The sequence below is a fragment of the Pezoporus occidentalis genome, unplaced genomic scaffold, assembly GCF_034315485.1.
Source record: "Pezoporus occidentalis ecotype Australia unplaced genomic scaffold, CSIRO_AGI_Poc_V1 ctg2, whole genome shotgun sequence".
Lineage (NCBI taxonomy): Eukaryota > Metazoa > Chordata > Aves > Psittaciformes > Psittacidae > Pezoporus > Pezoporus occidentalis.
Genome location: NW_026913855.1, coordinates 8,358,199 through 8,379,977, shown reverse-complemented (window position 1 = coordinate 8,379,977; position 21,779 = coordinate 8,358,199). Strand labels below are relative to the sequence as shown.

General features: G+C 40.2%; 1 protein-coding gene across 1 annotated transcript in view; it reads right to left on the bottom strand.

The window, feature by feature from the left end:
• The window catches only part of PHLPP1 (PH domain and leucine rich repeat protein phosphatase 1), a 140,152-nt gene that overhangs the window by 42,551 nt on the left and 75,822 nt on the right, over positions 1-21,779 (bottom strand). The window contains exons 3-4 of the mRNA XM_062617741.1: positions 19,916-20,041; positions 5,235-5,401 (exon numbers count right to left, since the gene is read on the bottom strand). Coding sequence (XP_062473725.1) covers positions 5,235-5,401; positions 19,916-20,041 — 293 coding nt within the window. The remainder of the gene's footprint in view (positions 1-5,234; positions 5,402-19,915; positions 20,042-21,779) is intronic.

Below are 21,779 nucleotides of genomic sequence, written 5' to 3'. Positions count from 1 at the left end.
GAAAGGTACACAGGAGCTATGTAGAATGCAACCAGTCATGACGATCTGGAAAGATGCACATACAAAACCAAACTTTTCCTTCAATGTCTTTACAAGCTGAATAAAACAAAAGTGATGAAGTTACATAAAGAACGTACTCTGAGTGTCTTCTTAGTATTAAAACCAGAAAAAAGAAAAACAATCCAAGGCTACAGAACTTAGAAAATAAACATAGCACCAGAATATAGCAAACACTGGAAGGAATTCATTTCTAGTAGACCTCTGGTTGTCAACAGCAGGTCAACTTCTCCTTGCTCTAATGCTAAGACAACTATGCTTCAGTCTTCAGCTTCAAGCAAAAGAGAAGAAATGACTATAAAACCAAGGCTCCCTGAGACCATCAGCATGAGTGAAAGCTCCCAGCACCTTCCCACACCACAAAGCATGCAATGGCACTCCATTCCTTGTGGTAGCACGCTCCTCGTGTTAGCTGGATTCACTTAAATAACTTCAATGAATGTGTGCATCTAAAAGCAAATTCTTTTCCAGAAGAGCATCCTAAGAAACAAACAAAACCCAACAAACCAACCAAACAGCCATGCCCCAAAAAGGAGAAAGCTCTCATCTTTGCCAGTGCATCTACTGTTAGTGGTCTGTGGGGCCTGGCAAGAGCAAAGATGTCCATTTGACACATCCATCCACCCATCCATCCAAATTTCTCCACTAACCTCAGTTTCATACACTAGCAATAATTACAAGGAGCACTTCAAGGCACTTTGAGACCAAATGTCAAGCTGGAGATTTCCCTCCCTGCTCCTCAATCTCTAGGGACAAGCTGGAATCAAACTACATCGCAAGCTTGTCTGCTGGGTTCACACAGCTGAATTGCTAATATCCCCCTTCCTATCTGGGAACCTCAGTATTCTCTGAGCCAAATTATACACCTGTTGCACAACAGGTTTGTAAGGAGAGTTTATCTTGAGGAACCTCCAAATGGGTTTTTAAAGAGGCTTTAGACTGAGGATCCCCTCAAATTCTGGGGTTTCAGATACAAACATCTATCCAACAGTTGAAAGTAGCAAGGGATTTCAGAAACACATCAACAACTGAGTCTTCTGGCCTTCTCATACCTTACAGATTTAACTTCCAGAAACTGCCACTAGCGCAGAAGAGTGTGAGCTGAGATGCCAGAGAAGGCACTCAATTTCTAAAGAGGCTCTGGGAGAGAAAAGATACCAACCTTAAGATAAAAAGCCATATAATCACTGATAATAACTAACAACCACAACCAGATTAACACCTTGTTCTTCAGATAAAATTGGCAAGCATCGTTTTGTTTATGGAAACAAACTCTGTGGCTTATTAATCCCTCCTTTCTCCCTTTTTTTTTTTAATCTGAACAGGCTTATATTAAAAATCCACATACTGAAAACTTACTTTTCAGTATCAACAAGCAAACAGTATTCTTGATGCCAGCAGTTTTCCAACAGCACTGACTGAAACAACTACATATAAATATAAAGCATGCTTAGCACAGTGAAGCAGAGCAACAGTAAATAAAGACTACAGTTTATTTATTTGCTTCAAACCTAGAGCAATAGTACTCTGCAAAACTAGTAAGCTTGAACTCTTGCTTGCATTTCAGAACAAAAGCCATGAAGTTGCATTGAGATAATGGACAAGTGAGGCTTGGGAGCACACCGGACATATGGATCTCTTTACATTTAAAAGGAATAAAAATATCTACAAACCAGCATTTAAAGAGTATAAGCAATGAAATTTAGACAACTTAAGACAAAAGCATATCTTCAGTCACTCCATTTCCAGTATACAGGAGCTAAAACACAAAAGGTTTCAAGGTAAATTCTGACTCAATGGGGGTATTATCACAAGACATGTCAGCCACTTCTAATACTGCAACAGCTGGGCAATCTTTCAAACGGCGAATATCCTCTCATCCCGAAAGGACAGCACCCTTTCCTATGATTTTAGGAAAGCTACTGTGAGGAAGAACAAGTACCATCATTTCCTGTGGGGTGTTTGTTTGTTTTTGAAACAGAGATGAATTTTCAGACTGCCTATTTTACACTTAGTATGAAAAGTGTATTCCCTGGTAAGTAGGCAAAAAATACAGGTAACTCTATATAACTTTTCATTATTTGAACAGTTCAGTTACACAAGTTCACAGCTGCAAATTATCTACAGCAATAGAATTCAAAGTGTGAGTGGACAGTAAAGCAAGTGAAAATGTGGTTACTAGGAAAAAATAGTGCATCTACAGCTCTGTACCTCTTACATGCTACCAGCAATTTAGTTCTAAACATTTTATTCAGAAACGCAATTAATAACATGATGTTAACAACTGAAAGAAGTAACTGCATAAGCAAAAGTTGGAATTCCTGTTTTTTCCCCAACTCATTCCTGACGGTACTTGCCAAGCTAGTGCATATGTCAGCATCTCATTACTATAAGCCAGCTGCTTCTAAGTCTACTCAGTGGGTAGCTGAAAAGCTGGTATTGTCTTCTGCCTTTGACATACCTCTTGTTTTGAAATCCAGCATTCATGAGCACTTGTCAAATTACCACCTAAAGTGATTTATTTAGGGCACCAGAAGCTGCTTATAGCAATTTTCCTAGGCTGCCTTGCTAACCAGATTTTAATCAAAAATTGTACCAGGAAGTGTAGCTATGTAAATGCCAATGCATTTTGCTCACAACATCCAAGTGCATTATTTTGGAGCCTTAAATACTTCTGGGCTTGATTCACTGGTGCTGTGCCCTGTGTGCAGCTACAATTTAGCAATTCAGAATTTGGTATAAAAGCCAACAGTACCAAATCAGAACAGCAGAGATTTTGTACTTGCTTTGCAGCAGGGTTTGAAAGAACATCAGTGAAAAAGAAAAGACTCTTGGTTTATCCAGTCAAGTTTTACCTTGAGCAACCCCCCCAAAAATCTGAAAATGGTTTTATGAAACTGGTTTTAAAAGGAGGAAAAAAAGATAAAAGGAAAAAAAAAGAAAAAAGTCAGACAAATGACAGCTTGTGTTCCCAGGAATGACTGATCTTCCCTTACTTCACACATGCTTTCATAGTGGGATTCACTAATAATTTCAAAAAGATAGAGTGGTTCCTTTCTTGCTTGGTTTCATGTATTTACTCACTACAGAAAAGCAGGTTTACAGTAGCAGTGAAGCTGGCTCAAGGCTTTTTGCCAGAACAAGTAAAACTCAAGTTTGCCCACCCTAAGGAGAAGCTGGCACTGTGTTTCCTAAGGCAGGAAGCAACATGGCTTGGGAGAGCACTCCAGGGCCAGGCTTGTGCTTTTGCTGCAGTTGGGAGGCAAAAACGTAACCATCAGGGCACTGCTCCTCCTAACCCTCAGTAGGAGCTACCATGTCATGTAGCCCTTTCCACTAACACAGCAATGGGGACAGTGGCAGCAGCTTCCAGCTGCCCACTGCCTGGGTGATGACACCTGTGCTGGATGAAGGATGGAGGACATCAGCAGTGGCAAAGAGAAGGTTAGCACGAAGGGACAGGAGTTCTCAAGGCACTGGCTCTGATTCACTCAAACAATGCTGTGCAACCTTCCTAATCCTTTTTGGTTTTGCTCCAGAGGTTCACAGACCTTTTCTGTGCCTTCTTGACAAGCTCAAAGCAAAGGAGGCAGAGCAAACTATGATTCACTGACAGAATAGGACAAGCTCCCAGAAGAACAAGACAATCAATTTTGCACCACCTCAGGTAGACGCCACTTCTCCAGATTTTCCTGATGCAGAATCTCAAAAAACAGGAGAATTTTGTTTGGCCACCTGAACTCTTTTACTCCTGTACATTCAGGCTTATATTAGTGAGAAAAAAAATTAACATTCAGCAAGACTCCTCAGCTGCTCCTACAACTGCAGTACCAAGAGAACACAGACATTGAACATTACCCATCAAATGATCTGCTTTCTAATCCCAAACAGAATTAGCAGTATGTACATGGACAAAATATAATCAAGTACGTTCTGTACACTTCCTTATATTTAGAAAAGAAAAATTATTAAAATTCATTAAAATAAAGACATTCTTTATTTCTCCATGTTTCTCACCTAACTTACGCTAAAATTCCTCTTGCTATCTGGAGACACATATCGACATTCACAGAATATTTAGAATCATAGAATAGTTAGGGCTGGAAAGGACCTTAAGATCATCTAGTTCCAGCCCCCCTGCCATGGGCAGGGACACCTCACACTAAACCATCTCACCCAAGGCCTCATCCAACCTGGTCTTGAACACTGCCAGGGATGGAGCATTCACAACCTCCCTGGGCAACCTATTCCAGTGCCTCACCACCCCAACAGGAAAGAACCCAGTACTCCTCTCCAGACTGTGCTCATAAGCTCTTGGAAACTGCCTGCTCTGTTTGTGAAGCAGACCTGCTGGGTTCATTCATCTTCCATCATGCCAAGTTTTTTGTTTTTCTCCAGAACACAATCAGAATTATATAAAAATACAACAGTCCGCATATTCTATCTTTATTTTTCAGCTGTTTGTCAAAGACAAAAGGATTTAGAAATGTGGTTTAAAACATTTTGTTTGAACAGGGCCATCCACAAATACAATCCTGAGCTACTCTGCAATTCAGTTACCACTGAAATTAAAATCAAAGTTTGAAATTCAGTATGGAAACATTCATCTTTTTCAAGACAGAAAGGCTGCTAATTCCACATACTATATCATTCAGATCGCCAGTTGTGCTGCCATCTATCCATTTGTTACATTCCTGGGTGAGCTACAGTGGAAAGAGCAACTAGAAGGTCACAATTACTAGGGAGGAAGAATTAGGGCTTAGCAGAATAGAAAGAAGACACGAATTTATTAAATCAGGGGCTTTCTTTACTTGGGAGTAATAAAAAGCTAAGTAAAGTCACACACAGTACTGTTCCTACCTGGTCCTTTCATATGCAACTCACCAACTCACATTGGTTTGACATCACACAATGAAGAACTACAGTGGGTAGGTAAAAACAATGCATTCTGAAAACTGCATTTGGATTGAAAATAGCCTTCTATTTACAAGAAAAACACTACGTTTCTTACAAAAGTTAGTCTGTTTCTATCACACAGAATTAACCAATTTCTGAAGCATTACAACCAGGACAATCCTCCCTAACAGTAGGTAGTAAGTTTTCAGGAAAGTTCCTGCAAACCAGTGGTCACTTGGCTCCAAGGGAAGAGGAAGACTAATAGAACCATAGCACTTTACCTTTGTAATTCACTAAGCGCTCTGCTTGTGGATGGGCTGGGGTTTAGCCTCAGGAAGTTCTGCTTTAAATTGAGATGAGTGAGGTCTTGGCTATAAAACAGGTTGGCAGGCAGGTGCTCCAGGCTGCAGCATGAAAGATCCACTGAGCTTATGCGTTGTGATGCAATCTGGAAGTCAAGAGGTATACCAATATTTAAATACTGTAATCAAAAAATAACATTTCCTTCACCTCTACTAGCACAAGATAAACTGTTTTTAAGTACAGCAGAAATCAGTGTCCACATACATAGCTGATCTAATGCAATTTATATCATGCAAGCTATGTCATGATCTCTTGCTTTGCCTCAGTGCCAAAACCAGGTCCACAGATGGCTAGCAGCAGGAAAAGCACAAAGGCTTGTCAAACTAATAAATGAAATGGATTAATTTTCATCAATGGAGTTACATGATACTCTACGGCCAGGAAAAAAAAAAAAAAAGAGAGATCTGACATAAACTTCAGTCTTTAATTAGCAAGTAACACCAGCAAAACCAAAGTGCAGAAGTCTTCCATATTGCTGCATGATGGGCCCGTAGACCCAGTGAGTGGAGGCGAGGAAATAACAGTTATCACCATCAAAAGCAGGTACTGAATGGCAGAAGAAAGACCTATCCCAGTTAAATCTTACAGGAGAAAAATATATCACAGCAGCAGCAAAACACCAAGCGCTGATCTCTTCTCAGTGACTCGGAAAACTAGGAAAAAATTAGAAAAGTGATAAAAATGTGAGAAAAACAAAACTGAGATTTAGGGGTTTAATACTGTGCTCTAGAAAGGGGAAGGTAAAACAAATGGTCTACAGAGGCTGAAGAAATCGTAACACCTGGCACTACGTATAGCTAGTATGATTGCACAGAAAACTACAGCCAACAAATTCAAGCAACAGCAACTCCACCCCTTACCAAATCTGTGGGATTCAGCTGAGTGAACTACATCCTGCTGCTTTTTTCTATTTATTAGTCTTTATTTAAAAAAACAAACCAAACCCCCAACTCGTAATCAATGCCCAGTGACAGTCTGTAACAGCTTCTGAACTCTGATGAAGGAGACACCACGCAACGTTCTCAGCAGAGGTACAGCCCCTGCCATAAAGTACCCTGAAACTAGAGACATCGGGTTTTGCTGGCAGAAGTGAAGCAACTTGCCACTGAAAGGACAGCCAAGGAATTTTTCCTTCCTTTTTTTCCTCTCCAATGCAAGCTACATGGGCCTCAGGATAAGTGGTCTCTATTATAAACACATAGCCATAAGCTTCGAGAAGAACAGACGGTGCAGTGTTTTTCTCTAATGCGACCGTTAATAATCCAGTCCTCCCACATCCATTAAAACACTTGAATTTGTTACTCAATTAGTTCAGTCCTTTTGTTACTGTACCTACTATTTTCCTTCCCCGGTAGTATTAGACAAAAATTATTCATAGGCTATTCAGAGCAGTTATTTCTGAATAATCTAGGTATTCACTCTGTTTATTCTGCCAGACCCTGCCTGGCATGGTACAGTTCTCATCACACCAAAAACACAAGAGATTAAAAAGCGCTGACAACCGTTACATTAAAAAGGAGAATGTGTAATTTCAGGTGTAATACTTACATACACTGTTGCTCCAACTACTTGTTTGGAACGCGATATGAAGAGTAATAGGCAACCTAGCAGGGATTAGCAAGGCATGTTACCCTAAAAATATCCAATGTACCAAAACCAGTAACCCTAAGTGTGAATCACAATAAAGCAGCCAAACAAGTCTAAATTCTGCTCTGATCTCAAAAAAAGGATGCAAATCCTTTCTTAATATTATCAAGCCCTGTGAAAATAAATCCAAAGTAATATTGGTTTATAGGGTTTATGTTCTGGTCATTTTTCGTTTACTGCTTGTTTGTTTTGCTGTTGTTATTTTTTTCCTTACAGGAAACACTTTGTTCTACAAAGAATTTAATTAAGCTTTTCGTGCAATTGGCATATACTGAATGATGCCTCTACCAGAGAGACAACTGTGAAAGTTAAAACTGTATTTTAAAAGGTGGGAGTTCTGTAAACAACTCTAATTGTATTGAAGCTTTTTTTGCTAGCTAAACAGTACTCTAAGAATTAACTTCTGAATTGTTACTGAAGGAATATCCATATAAATACACAGAGTTATTCTCAAAGGTGGGGATAAAGACTTTTTTATTGCTCAATACTGTTCTGTAATAAATTCCTAGAGAATAGAGGAACAAGATGAAAAGCAAAGAAAAGTGACAAAGGAGAACATCATCGTAACAATACTTCCTTTGGTTCACCAGAAACTTTCATCAGTTGTTTTGAAGTTGAGTACTGAAGTTCTCAATTGATGTGGCTACAAAAAGGAACAACAAAGGGATACTGCAATCTTGCAGTCATCTTCAACTGATTTTAAATGCAGTAAGACTGTGCATGTGTTTGTTATTGTTTACTAAGATGAACAGGTTTTTCCAAAAGCTGATACAGTTTTTAATAAAGCACTGGGTTTCCTTGGATCGCTGTGAGGAATCACTGCAGAGATAAGCTGATAAAGGCTAAGAAAATGCTGACTACAGTATCCCTCACAGCCACAGGAATAAAAAGCATCCGGAGTAAAGGACATTATCTGCAGAAAGCAGGGTTTCCACTGGAACAAAAAAGAAAATCCAAAAAATAAAACAACAAAGCAAACCAAGACATTCTGCTGTAAATAAATACCCCAACGAGTTATTTGAGCTGGGTTCAACAGACCCATGCTTCCAACAGGAATAGTTAAGAGTGCCAGTGTGGCAGCAATGCCAGAGGGAAAGGCTTTCTAGACATATGTGGAACCTGCATCAAGCTTTCATTATAGCTTGTTTGGTGTTTTCATCTGGAAAACTTAGAAGTATAACTGTTCCATGTGCTTTACATATTAATATAAAACACAAGCAACACAGTTCATGACACTCCAGTCAGAAGAAGCCATTGTCCAGACCAATCGCCCTGGAACATCTTCTCATCACATCCTAAACTGCATGCATCCTTAGCACTTGTTTTCACAAGAAATTCCTGTTGCATTTCTTATACTGATGACATGGGGGAAATGGCTGAGGCAACGACCTTCTTGGAAGATGGTGCATGACTCCCTCTCAGTTATGGTAGCTACAGCATAAGCTGTAGAGTCAGCTTCTTTCTTTGCCAGAGAAGACATGAAACAGCTTGACAGCAGGGTAGCTCAAAAACATAGAAAAATCTTGTACTTCTTGAAGTCCACTGAGGATTTTTAATCACAAAGAAACAAGATGAAGCTTGCAGCCTTCTCCGTTTCCTGGGTATGATTTTTCAACACTTCATGGTCAATCATTGTATTGCAATGTCTCTCACTGTAACACTAGAGGAGTTGTAAGAGGGTAAGGCCAAATTTAACTTGGCACATCAAACGGTGAAGTCCAATAGAAGAGTCTTTTCCAGCTCCTGTTGCAATCTCAGCTACGCAGCCGTGGTCTACAGTGGGTTTAAATTCTTTTTTTTTCTGGTCTCCATGTAAGGCATACTGAAGTGCAGTTCTGAAGAAGTGGTATACAACTACAGCACGTGTTATACAAAGAGACCTGGATCTATCCTCTGCAAACACCAAAAAGCTGTCATTGTGCTTTTAATTTTCCCCCAGCAGCAATAAAAGGGAGTCGATTCTGCAAATACTACCACAAATAGCTGCCCCTCCCTCAGGTAGGATGGCTTTTGCTACTCCCACCTGAGAGCGGCACCCAAGGCAAAGACCTAGGAGTCTCCCAAATATGAAAACTCACTTTTAAACGTGTTAATTACAAGTATAAACAACCGTATTTACAAGTATAAACAACAACTCACAAAAGCCAGCACTATCTTCAATTAAAAAGGTTTTGCCAAGGTGTTTCGATTTTCTTAATTATTTTCAGTTTTAAAAAGTAAACAGTATTTCAAGACGGGTGAAAGTATGGTATGGGTTCACTGTAAATCTTAAGCAGCTGGCAACAAAAAAACAGAAAAATACTTGTATCAGCCAATACTCTTGCCTCTTCTTGCTACACAGGGCTAAAATCCACTTCGCTTTGTCTATCAGTATAATGCCACCTCTGTCACTGAGCTATGCAGCAAGACTGATTATCGTCTTTGTTTTAAAGCCTTGGCTATACGACAAAAATGATGTGTTGCTGACAATGGATGTCAGCAGTGGACACAGCTGAACCCAGCTGTATGGACAAACACAAGCCTTGTTTACACAAGGACATCTTTTGCTGTGACCTGTGGTGTGAATTTAAACCAACGTAATTATGTCTTTTTCCTGTTTACCCTCATCCCATTCCCTATAGCTCTATTCAGATAAGAAATTACTACTTAGGACTTCAATAGAAGACAATTAAAACGACTAAACAGCCCACATGTACAGGCAGCCAAATTCCCAGTCTGTTTGAACTGAGTTGACGATATTAAATTATACCTGCTGTAGACATGCTAATGCAAAGGCAGTGTAATTTTTCTCCTTTAGGATTTGTTTTTAAACAGTTAAATAATCACCACATCCCACCAATGCCTGCATAAGGCTTAACAGCAATACATACACCTGAAATATCTAAACCAACCACTTAGAGCAAACAGGTTCTCCTCATCTCAGACATAACCTTGCTTCAAATCCTAATCCTCCTTTCTATTAGTACATCAAAGCCCTGCTTGGCATAAAGGCCTCCCTCTGCTGAGCTGAACTCCACAGCCAGGAAACACATCAGTGCCCTCAGTCACAGCCAAGAGCTGAAGAACTGTTCAGACTGGTAAACAAGCTAATGCCAAAAACCTAAATGAAGGGGGGGGGGGGGGGGGGAGAAATAAAACTCCTTTAAAGCCATGTATTTTCACCTTTAAATGACAGTTTTCAAAATGGGCAGTCCAAGGGGTGAAAAGGTAATGGCTTTTCCATCCTCTCCTGTTTGTTTTCTTTTGAATGTTGAATTAGATGCATGCTAACTCAAGCTAAGGGCCTTGCAAAGAAGAGATAAAACTCATCAGAGGCTTGAACACGTGCCACTCAGATTCACAAACCCAACAGGCAACACAACAAGTAAGCACTGTAATTGCCTACCAAGATGAAGGGCAGGAGCAAACAGTGCGGCAGCGTTCACAGGGCACAAGCTTCAAGCCCAATCTCTCCTCCACAGGCAACGCAGCCAAAAAGCGTCTGGTGCAAACACCTCATGCCAGCAAGACATGGGGGCATGAAGACTAATTCTTGTCCCTGCCCTCTCTCCTCTTCTTAGCTCTGAAGATTTATACAGCATGCAGAAATTGCTCAATTCTAATTCTGCCCCTTCGGCAAAGCTGTAGCGACATAACTGAACACAGTAGTAGCAAACGTGTGTGTGGAGGGAGAAATGTGCAGGTAATTAAGCAGAAGCTGTGCTCCTTTACCGTTCATGATAGGAGTCCAGAAGAAATTCCACATATTTGAAAGTGAGTGTCCCAGATTTAGTAAAGATCTCAGAAGCGAGAATGTGTCAAAAAAAAAAAATTTTACATTTGTCACCTGTCATTTGGAAATGTTTCGCAGTACCTGAAGTCATTTCCAGAATATGAGTATTTCTGCGCTCTTCTTTTAGAGGTCAGGTACTGGTATCAATATTACACAGGAAGTTACATCAACACTATTATCTTGGTGGCAATCACACTGGGATGTTCACACTGGTAACATCCCTGCAAAGACAAGGCTTAAGATGCAACTTGAAGTTAAGGAACAGTAATTAGATGTAGTATTACTCATAATTCAGACATTATATACTTGTGATTCCACTTGGTGGAGCAAGGCATAGTAACATCCTTAAAACAGCTTGACTGAAACAATTCATCTATAAATATGGCAAAACAGGTGAGTCTCATAAAAAATGAGAAATATCCCTTTTTCTCCTTACAACTTGTGTTAGACTTAATTATTCACCATGACATATACTGCCAGCAAGCTGACTTCATGATGAGCAAAGACTTCCTTTCAGCATTTACTATAGATTTCAGACTCTTGCCAGCAAGACTTAATATAGATAGAATCACAGAATGGTTAGGAGTGGAAAGGACCTTAAGATCATCTAGTTCCAACTCCCCTGCCATGGGAAGGGACACCTCACACTAAACCATGTCACCCAAGGCTCTGTCCAACCCCGCCTTGAACTCTGCCACAGATGAAGCATTCACAACTTCCTTGGGCAACCCATTCCAGTGCCTCACCACCCTCGCAGTAAAGAGCTTCCTCCTTATATCCAATCTAAACTTCCCGATTTGTTGGAGTCTTCCCAGTCCCACTTGGAGAGGGTGGTCGGATTCTGTTTGTTTGCTTTCAGTAAGAGGTTATGCTAGGTCCTCAGTTTCTGACCTACATTCTCCTACACAACTGCATCATACGGATTAATTTTACAACGTGATGAACTCTTTCCATGCCATTATTTCACAGTAACTCAGAAAGGCCTTCTGACCCAAGCACTTCATAATACAATCATGAATATAGTTCTACTGGCCCAGGGCCTAAAACTGGTCTCCAGCACTCATTCCCTCTTCTCCCTGGAGACTTTCCTCCATCTCCACTACAGAAGAAGCCTAAGGAGAACAAATGTCCCTAAAATGGGTTTTTGCTAATTCCTCTCCTTTTTTCCTTTGGCTGGAAAGGCTCTCAGTGTTACAGCCGATCTGTTTCAAGACCAGCTGAGTTATCCCCTTATACGTATCAAAGTACTGTGCAACATGTCAGCCTCTGCAGCCTCCTCCAGTCTCATGGGATCTGCTCACTCCTCAGTTCCCCTGAGATTCATTAAGAGCACAGTAATATTCCCCTGCTCACTCCCATCCTTCTACCCCCAGAGATTACTGGAAACACTGGGATCCTCCTGGATTGAATGCACCTTAAAAGGTAACAGCTGCAACACCTCGCTGAGCTTCTAGCTGTAAGTCACAATGATGATTTCCTGTATTTATGCAAGAGCTGCACAAATTCAGCTTCAATAATATCAGAACCTGACTTAGAGGCGTCAAAAGACATTACTTGAAAGCTATTCCAGATATGTGGGCGATAGCTAGTTTTCCATTCTCACTCTTGGCTGCAATGCTTCAATAACTACTTTATTATTAACTGAAGGCAGCAAGTCCAAAACAAGGACCACAGACTCCCTAAATTTCAGCAAGAAAAAAGTAAAAGTAGTGAAGCTATAGTTTCTCTAGAACAGAAGTTAAGAAAAAAACTTGAAGTCACCAACTTCACCATTTTGGTGACATGGAAAACTAATCAGCTGAGCCAAAACACCAAGCTTCCCCCCAGAACTGTTAGGGGAAAGACTGCACCGAAACACACTCAGAAGTTCATTTCCAAAACATCAATTAGCCTCAACAACAAAAGGCACAAAGGAATAGGTTTTGTGGGGAAAGAGGAGGAGGAACACTTTTAAGTGTTACCATCAAAAGAGAAACAAAACTGGCTTCAATTTTGCTTTGCCCAGCTTTCTGCTTTCAGACTTGAGATGTCAAGAAGGCACCCACATCAAGGATGACCAGATATGACTGCAGAGCAAAGGTCCCAAACACTGAAGATTTCACACACACAAAAAAGGAAGTCAAGTTCCGAGTGGAAACCAGAGGTTTGTTTATGTTCAAATACTTGTAATCACTGCCAAAAGGAAGCTGTAGGTTTATTTTTAGGGATCTATTTTTAGAGGAAAACATTATCTCAATATTGTCATTTTATGGTATTAGAGGAAAAAAAGGTTTCCTTGTACTAAACTTAGAGTCATTGCATTTCCTGTAAGTAAGGATCAGCTCAAAAAAAGCCCTATTAAAAAATGAGAAAACCTTTCAGGCTTTTTCTTCACTAGATGTTGAATCCATTGTTGCAAACAGGCTAATGGTGCTTCTTAGTCTCACAAATGTGAAGAAACCTGGACAGTATTTATACTCAAAGAAAACAAGCTTTCTGCAGAGCCTTGCATTTGGTTAAAGGCTATTTTCAAAAGACGCCACTGATGTTGGCATTATACTAAACTCATTCTTAGGTCCTACTAGTATAGAGACTCACTTCCAAGCCTCCAAATGCTACTGACCTAAGAAATAAACCAACTACTGCATGGTCACCCTCCCAGTGACCAGCATAGCCCTGACATCCAACCTGTCCCCAACACACACATAAACATGACAACCCAGAATCACAATCATACATCTAAACACATGCACAAAGTCACAAGACAATATCAGGAACTGCTAACTACTACAACAGCGTGCTTGTTGCACACAACAATTTTCTGTAGAATTACCAAAGGTGATAACCAATAGCAAAGATAAAAGCAAAAATACTCATCTAGAAATTCAGATTTCATGGAAACTAAGATAAAGTTCTCCATAATTTTTTTCTCCAGAGAAGTGATATCCATTGCTTAGGAGGCTGAACAGACACCTGGCGAGGAGATAATGCACCCAGTGGCTCTGAAGTATAAACTGGTAGCCCTATAACAAGTAAAATTCCAAATAACTTAAAAAAAAAATCTACCCTTGCAGAAGATTTTTTCCTATACTTGCCACAGAACTGCTCTGTTGTCAAAACTTTGGAAAAAGGTATTCCAAGCTGGTTCTGACCAGTAACCATTACAAAAACCTGTCCTTAATGCCTCCAGAGACAACTGAGGCTTGGTAATAAAAATTCCTGCAACAATGAACTCTGTAAAGATGTTACAGCTCATTATAATATCTAGAAAAAAATATGAGACAGGTCAATCAGCTAGCAGGCAAGCCAAGGCAAATACAATGCAGAGCTAATTTAACCATGAGACTAGTGGCTTTAAGCCTTCTTTACAGGCTGAAGGCCATATTTTATGTTAAAAACTCTGCAAAGTCTATGTTCCGCACTGAAGTTGGAAGCAGCACTTCAGTCTTTCTCCTGGTTGACCTTTCCTGATGCAAGAAAGTCAGACGTTAGCATCTGACAGTATCTGAAATAAAGATGAAGCTACATGCAGAAGTGGATACGAGCAATCAATGAGCAGAATCTTCTTGTGCTGAAAGAAGAGAGTCCTGAAGTTGCTTATCTTTCACTAGCTCAAAGCTGGACGAAGCACAGCTAAAAGCAGGTACATCTCTTGCAGTAGCACTCAACTGTTGCACACTGCATTTCCTCAGCACAGTTCCCATAATGCTCTTGCACAAACTGATCATCTTGGTCCCCTGTTTTGGAGATATATTTGCAGAACCCCAATCAAGTTCCAGAATTCCTCTTTAAGTTCTAGAGGACTGATTTATATAAATATGGTCTGTAACACCTAGCTTGTGTGCAGTCACAACTCTTTCCTCAGCAGAAATAAAAACCGTATTACTAGAGTCAGACCAGCTTCATCCTCTTCACACAGTTCAGACTCCCACTCCAAACACACCTGTCAAACTTGCAATGAAAAAATAGCTAAGGACTGAGGCAGCTGGTCAGAACTAGGTAACTTTACAGAAGAAAGCTAACAAGCTGGTTTTACACTGCTGCTTCAAGTAGGTCTCTACACGTTGACAAAAGATGGAGACTACTGCTGTGCAGGCTCCTGCATTACTCACTTGTACAGCCAAAACTAAATTCAAATCTGTTGCTATTTTCTGATAGTTTCATGGTGCAAATAAATGCATGAAGAGAGCATTCTGCACTGACATGAAAGGAATAAGACCAAGACAGCAGCACACCCTTGTCCCTTGGATTTGCTATTCTTGCTTTTTTTAGCACTTTTTAAACATAATGTACACTGACATCATAATTTAGTATTGCATTTCCACTGCAGACTTGAAGACAAAGGTGACTGAAATGGGGAAAGGAAAATCCAAAGCTACACGGGAGAAAACTCTTTAGTTTTTTAATCAATAATCTTTTTTTTGGACATGCTTGTATTTTAAACAGAAGGGTTGTTTCTTGTATAGATGCAAACCCACCCTGGCACCTAAGCCTCACACAACAGCTTATTCCCCTGTAAAGACACTGCCACTACAGCCACAGTTCTAGGAATTGTCAGTGGCATGTGCCCACATACACTGTGTGCCTGTACATCTCCACCTACCTACATGTCTAATGTGGCCATGCATGGGTGCTTATAGCTGTCATGCATTATTTATAGCTCTTGTCTCTCATCAACTCTCTTTCTCTACCTGCCCAGTTGAACCAGGCACTAAGGCAGGAAATAATTGTCGCATGAAGCTGTCAACATGCTTCCTGCTCTTCTAAAGCTGAGAGGGAGAAGTTCTGCTGGGTCAGATAACCTGTCTCAGCACATGCACTGATGCACACTATTTCCTAGAAGACAAAAATTCAGTAACACATCCCTACCTGAGCTCTGCAATACTGAATTTCTGAGGCAGATGTTAACATCCCACTTTCAGAGTCATACGGTTTGGGTTGGAAGGGACCTTAAAGATCATCCAGTTCCAACCCCCTGCCATGGGCAGGGACACCTCCCAGTAGACCAGCTTGCTCCAAGCCCAATCCAACCTGACCTTGAACACTGCCAGCAATGGGGCATCCACAATTTAATTGTATGCCTTGGACTGATAACCCATTTTACTCCAGCCAATCCATCCATGTCATGAGTTGTTTTGTAGTCAACACACAGCAATTTCACATGTTGGAAAAGGTTAAACAAAGTTTAGCTGTTAGAAGTGTCAAGCAGCAGGAGCTTGCCACTACACCCCAAATATAAGCCTCATGACAGGAAGTTCCACCCACCCAGTAACACCTTATACATAAAACCTCTCTCTCCCACTACATTAAGGGTGTAGTTTTCTAGGCTTTGTAACTGGCAACTGAAGAAAGCCCTCATCATGTCCTCTTCAGTGTTAACTGCATGTTCGTTGCCTGTTGTTCTGCATTTGACATTCTAGTAGTAAACAGTGGCAGATCAGAATCGCTCTGCAAGTAACTGTGCAGATTCCAGAACCATGATGTCAACTTTATGCAGACGGAATTCTTTAAAGCCATGGAGATATCCCTTTCTTCCCTCTCTGTGCCCCCTCCCAGTTGCATAAGCTTATTTTTCAACATTTGGCAACAGAACGAACATATTAGACACAAAGGACCAAATTTGTTGCTGTTGTTTTTCTTTTCAGCTTCCTTAATTAGGACTCCAGTATTTGGGAAGTAAAAGGAAAGAAATGCACTGTGGCATAGAACTATCAATATTAACGAACAAGCCACATCTCCCACTTTTAAAAATATTCTGTTTGAGGCTAAATCAGCATATCTAAAAGTGACCTATTTGCAGTAAGTATGTCACCAAGTCTGATATTTAGGTCAGTATTTGTGCAATAATTCTAGTCCTGAACTTCTGAAAACAGGAGTTTTGTTCACCTCAGCACACACACTTACAGGAAAACCAACTCTAACACCAATTCACAAATCCCTTTCAAAAATTTACTGGGGAAGAGCCCAAGAGTTGTCTTGGCTAAGATAGATTTCACTGTTAGAATGAATCAGATTCTTCAGGAGTGATGCTCATTTTTAATTAAATCGAGCCCAAGCCTCTGCAAACATGAATTCAAATCTCTAGCATACGTATATTTATTACGTGAGTGATGCATTAGGATTTGCCTCATTCTGGAGCACCACTAAAAAGTCAACATTGCCAATATTCTGTGGGGAGAAAGACTGCAAAGCAAGCATTCTTTGCAAAGTCTCCTTTCAAGATTAAGCTTGTTATTTAAAAGCTAAAATAACAATCTTCTAGCTCTTTTGAAGTATACAGAAGACAGACATGAATTTTTTTTTATAGTTAAACTGAACTGAGCAATTCCATTGAAATATTTTACCAGGGATCATCACCTACATTAAAATTTATAATTAAAGTTTCCATTACACTTGTAAGTACTGGAAGCCTCAGTTTTCAGCAGACACATCAGCAGCATGAAGGACTGCAGAAAAACTACCACTGCACATAAGTTAACACAGATGTCAGTCATTAAATAACATCTATATTTAAAATACAGCCTTCAATATTACCCATAATATTTCACAAAAGTGCAAGAACTACATATACCACCACGATTAAGGAAGACTCTGTAAGCATCATGTGACTTAACCCGTAACAAGCAACTAGAAGCCCAGAGCTAGAAAGCCATAATAGCCCCCTTCTGAATTTGCATGCCTTTATACATCCAATGCTTTTCACGGTGTTTTCTTGGTTAGAAAGAATATTTCTACTTCTTTGAACCTAAGTAGCTTCCAGACACCTGAGGCAGAGTACCTCATATAAATGTTGGGGCTTTATCCTGTGTGAAAACACTAGCTTGCCTGAACTACAGAGCTGCAGATGGAATTTTCTCATTTATTTCCACATGTAAATCAGGGATGATGCACCTTACAATTAAGCCCTTGGACACAAACTGCATCAGCTGGAGGAAATTTGAGTTATTTCTGCAGCATTACTAGTTTCTCTGTTTCTGTTCTTCAGAAACAGTGTCAGTGCACAATACTTCCCACACAACTGCCTTGCATACAATCATGCTTGTCTCTCTTTTTCCATCTAAGGACAGAAAACCCAAACATTAAAAAGGCAACTTGAAGTAGCAAAGTACTATTTCAAAATCCACAAATCTAGAATCCCAAGTCTCAGGTTTTGGGGAGGTGGGAAGTTGGGAAAGTCGAAGCACCATTTTTTCCTTGAAGCATGTTTTGCTAACAAAAAGAATAGCACAGAAAGTTTCTTTGGTTCTCACAGCCTAAAAAGACACTTGAAACTGTATTTTCTTTCTGCTCTTACATAAGAAAAGTGGGAGGTTATCATGAGTGCATGGGGATATGTTCTCATGCTGGCTATCGTCCCGATGCTGTTAGTCATTTGGGTGAACCAGAGAGAAAGAGAGAAGCACAGCATGGCACAGAACAAGCTTGTGCTGCCAGTAATTCAGAGGGGCTTTCTGGCCATTTATCTCTACTTCTGAAGTTCATTGTTTTCCACTGTTTTTCTCACTCATTAGATTTGCCTTTCATTTATCTGATGTCAAAGCCTCTGGAGATGAAAGGGCACTACTCTCCCAGAGAGAGTCACAAAGCGGCAAGAACTCAAAAACCTAACAGGCCATGCCTCACCATCTCATAAAATGTGCCTTGGGGAATTTTACCTTGAGGCTTAACAGCCCAGAGCAGGGATGCCAGAACAGTGACTTTAAAAAGAATTTTAAAACTTACTACAAAAAAAAACCCTATAGGACATTTTAAAAGATGCATGTGGTGGGAGGTGCAATACTTGCTGCTAGAAGAAAGTTTGACATAATAATCAGACCTCTTCAAAAAGCCCACAGTCCAGGCTGTACCACTGGCAACAGGCTGGATAACACATTACTGCAATCTAAAAAGACAAATCTACCATGCCATAAATATCTCTAAGTAGTACTATATAAACCCAAGTTGTTTTAGTGTAGTAAAGAGCATAACAGACAGCCCTATCGAGTATAAAACTGATGGACAGTTAGGCCCAACTAGAAAACCAAAGAGAGAGTGCTGACAGCACAGAATAAAACTTTCATGGCAAAAATAAAAATTCAGCTGTTCAAGATATGTAAATTACTTTAGAGACAGTTTATCAAAAAAGTGGCAGGGATTAAGAGATAAAACAAGTAACTGCAAAAACAACCTTGCAATAAATCAAAGTGGAACTGAAGGTTCAAAATAATGCAGAATCTAATATCCTATATTAAACTGTGCTCTAAGTACAGCATAGAATTTGGTTTATGAAGGCTTTAGTTAGTAATTTATTTTTTTTTTACTGACATAAAAAGATTGCTTATTAATACCCCCCCACCCAAAAAAAAACAAACCAAAAACCTCAAATAGTTATCAAACTAAAGAGAGATTCAGCAACATTTCTAAGCAAGAAAAAAACCTCTTGATTTTAGCCATTTAATCTTTAGGGTCTGTATAAGGAAAGAAGAAAAAAAAAAAAGACATTATTTTAGGTTTTATTAACACTGAAACAAAACTTTTAAAATTAAATTTTGGCAGTTACATTTGTCATCCTTTTTTTTTGTTCTAACAGTCTCACTCCATCCACCCAGCTGGATCAAGATGTGAAGACAGAGAAATTCCAGCACAACACTTTGCTTACACAACCATGGCAGAAAGATTCATCGTCACAGAATCAGAATGGTTTGGGTATGAGGGGACTTTAAAGCCCACCCAGTTCCAACCCCCTGCCACGGGCAGGGACACCTTCCACTAGACCAGGTTGTTCCAAGTCCCGTCGCACCTGGCCTTGAACACTCCAGGGATGGGGCAGCCACAGCTTCTCTGTGCAACCTGTGCCAGCACCTCACACCACTCTCCAGATTTCTTGTAGGCCCTCCTTTAGCTAGTAGAAGGCTGCTGTAAGTTCTCCCTAAGCCTTCTCTTCCCCAGGTTGAACAAGCCTGTCTTCACAGGAGATGTGGTCCAGCCCTCTGATCATCTTCGCGGCCCACAGAAGTCTCAGTATAAACACTGAAAAATTCAGTTCCCTATTGCCTGTTACCAAGAGCTCTCAAATTGAGGTTTTTTGTGCAACGCTAACAGCAGCAACAGCAGTTCATGACAATGAGCCCATAAAAGGGACTGTAGCTGTGCATCAACAAGACAGAAGGGGAAAAGATGTTACGAACAACCCATTCAGGCAGGAATTATCACTATTCTTACCTTTGATGCTTGTCGAAGCCATCGCAAATATTCAGTGAAGTTATCGAAACAAATGTAATAGGTCTGGCTCTGCGGTCCAGAGGAGCTAAATGCTAAACAGTGCTGGTGCTTTTTCACTTCTTCCACCTACAGTGGAGACAAAAATGTTAATGAACAAGAATGAAAAGCCTCTTTGCAGACCTCCCCAAGGCAAAGTTAAAGTGCGCCTAAGAGGAGCTCATCAATTAGAGTTAGGCTAACCCTCTCAAACACTGAAGCTGCATCTTGTCTGTCAAGCATTTGGGAAATCTACAGAAGCAAGGAATGAGAACAGAAAGATAAAGGAAGCAAAAGATAAAAACACCAAGAACATCAACATTTTAAGAGAGACTGAGCACCACAAAAGGCTTCCCAGTGAATACATTTAAGGCTGCCTTTACACAACCTAAATAACTATAATTTATACTCCTGGTTATTAAAAACAGGCTTAACAAAATGCTGCTCTTACAACCCAATTAAATTCTTTGGCATTTCTCAACTTGCTAAAAAAACACCCAGAATATATCATTCTGCTACCATACACGAGAAGTCCCACACAACTTATGGTCTCAGTGTCTCAGCACTGCATTCTGGAAAGCCTTTGCACACCAGGAAGTGCAGAGTATTTATGGGGTTGAGGAAGAGTATTTTTTTTTGAGCGACAATTAAAAAAACACTATTCTGTGCCAAGCTTCCTCCTCCTTCCACTATCCTCCTCCCAAGCTTCGTCAGCAGAAGCCCTCAGTGCATTTTCCTCAGCTTGGTTCTCGTTTTCTTTTCAAATTTGTCAACTTTCAGCTTAACACAGCCTGCATGCTTTACATGGCACGAGGCATTTCCGTGCAACAACAGCTTAGAAATTCCATGCTACTGAATTAAAAAAAGTTACACAATCTTTTCTCTTTTAAAATAAATAATAAAAAAGTACATATTTTTCATTTCAAAGAGAAAAATCAATGGGGACCTGAATCCTGCCCTTTCCACTATGCTACAGCCAGGAATACAATTCACTGTTAGAGTTCACCCACTGCTGCTAAAAGAGAACAATATCCCCACTTTCAGTGCCTCCAGGGAAGAATTGAAGAATCATGTGAAGAATCATGAAAGGAGACAGGAAAAAAAGCAGCTCCTAGAAGGTAGCACTACTTTTCACACTGCTGGTATAGAATATTAACAAATCAACTTCAGGCTGCACATATAACATTGTGAAGCTCATTTCTCTCCCAGTGACTTTCAAGAATCAAACTTACCAGTGTGCAAGGTAAAGAATCATTACTTCAGGTGTAAATTCATCCTCAAGCTGATGATTATCTTCCCATTACCTTGGCTAAATGACCTAATGATTGTGTTCTAAAACACTATATAGGTCAAAATAGTAATGTTGTAATCTTACTGTCTTCACTAAAGTTTCTCAGAATCACAATACAGTTGAGGTGAGGAGGGACCTCTGGAGGTCATCAGTCTCAAGCCCCCACTGCTCAAGCAGGACCATCCACAGCCAGTTGTCCAGGACTGTGTCCACACAGATATTGCATATCTCTCCAAGGAAGGAGACTACACAACCTCTCTGGTCACCTGTGCCAGTGCTCAGTTATCCTCACAGTGCAAAACAAATTTTCCTTGCATTCACACTGGACCTCCTGGGTCCAATCCATCAGAAAAAGTCCAGTTTCAGCTTTTTGCAAGTAAAAATGTTTGATGCTGTTAGCTTACAATAGACTACTACTCATACAGTGCTGAACACTGGGAAAAAAAACCAAAACCCAATGTTCAAAATAAGCCCACGTCCTTACTGTTTTAATTTTCAGAGTAACACAGCATGGATAAAACCTGGATGAGAAGGCAC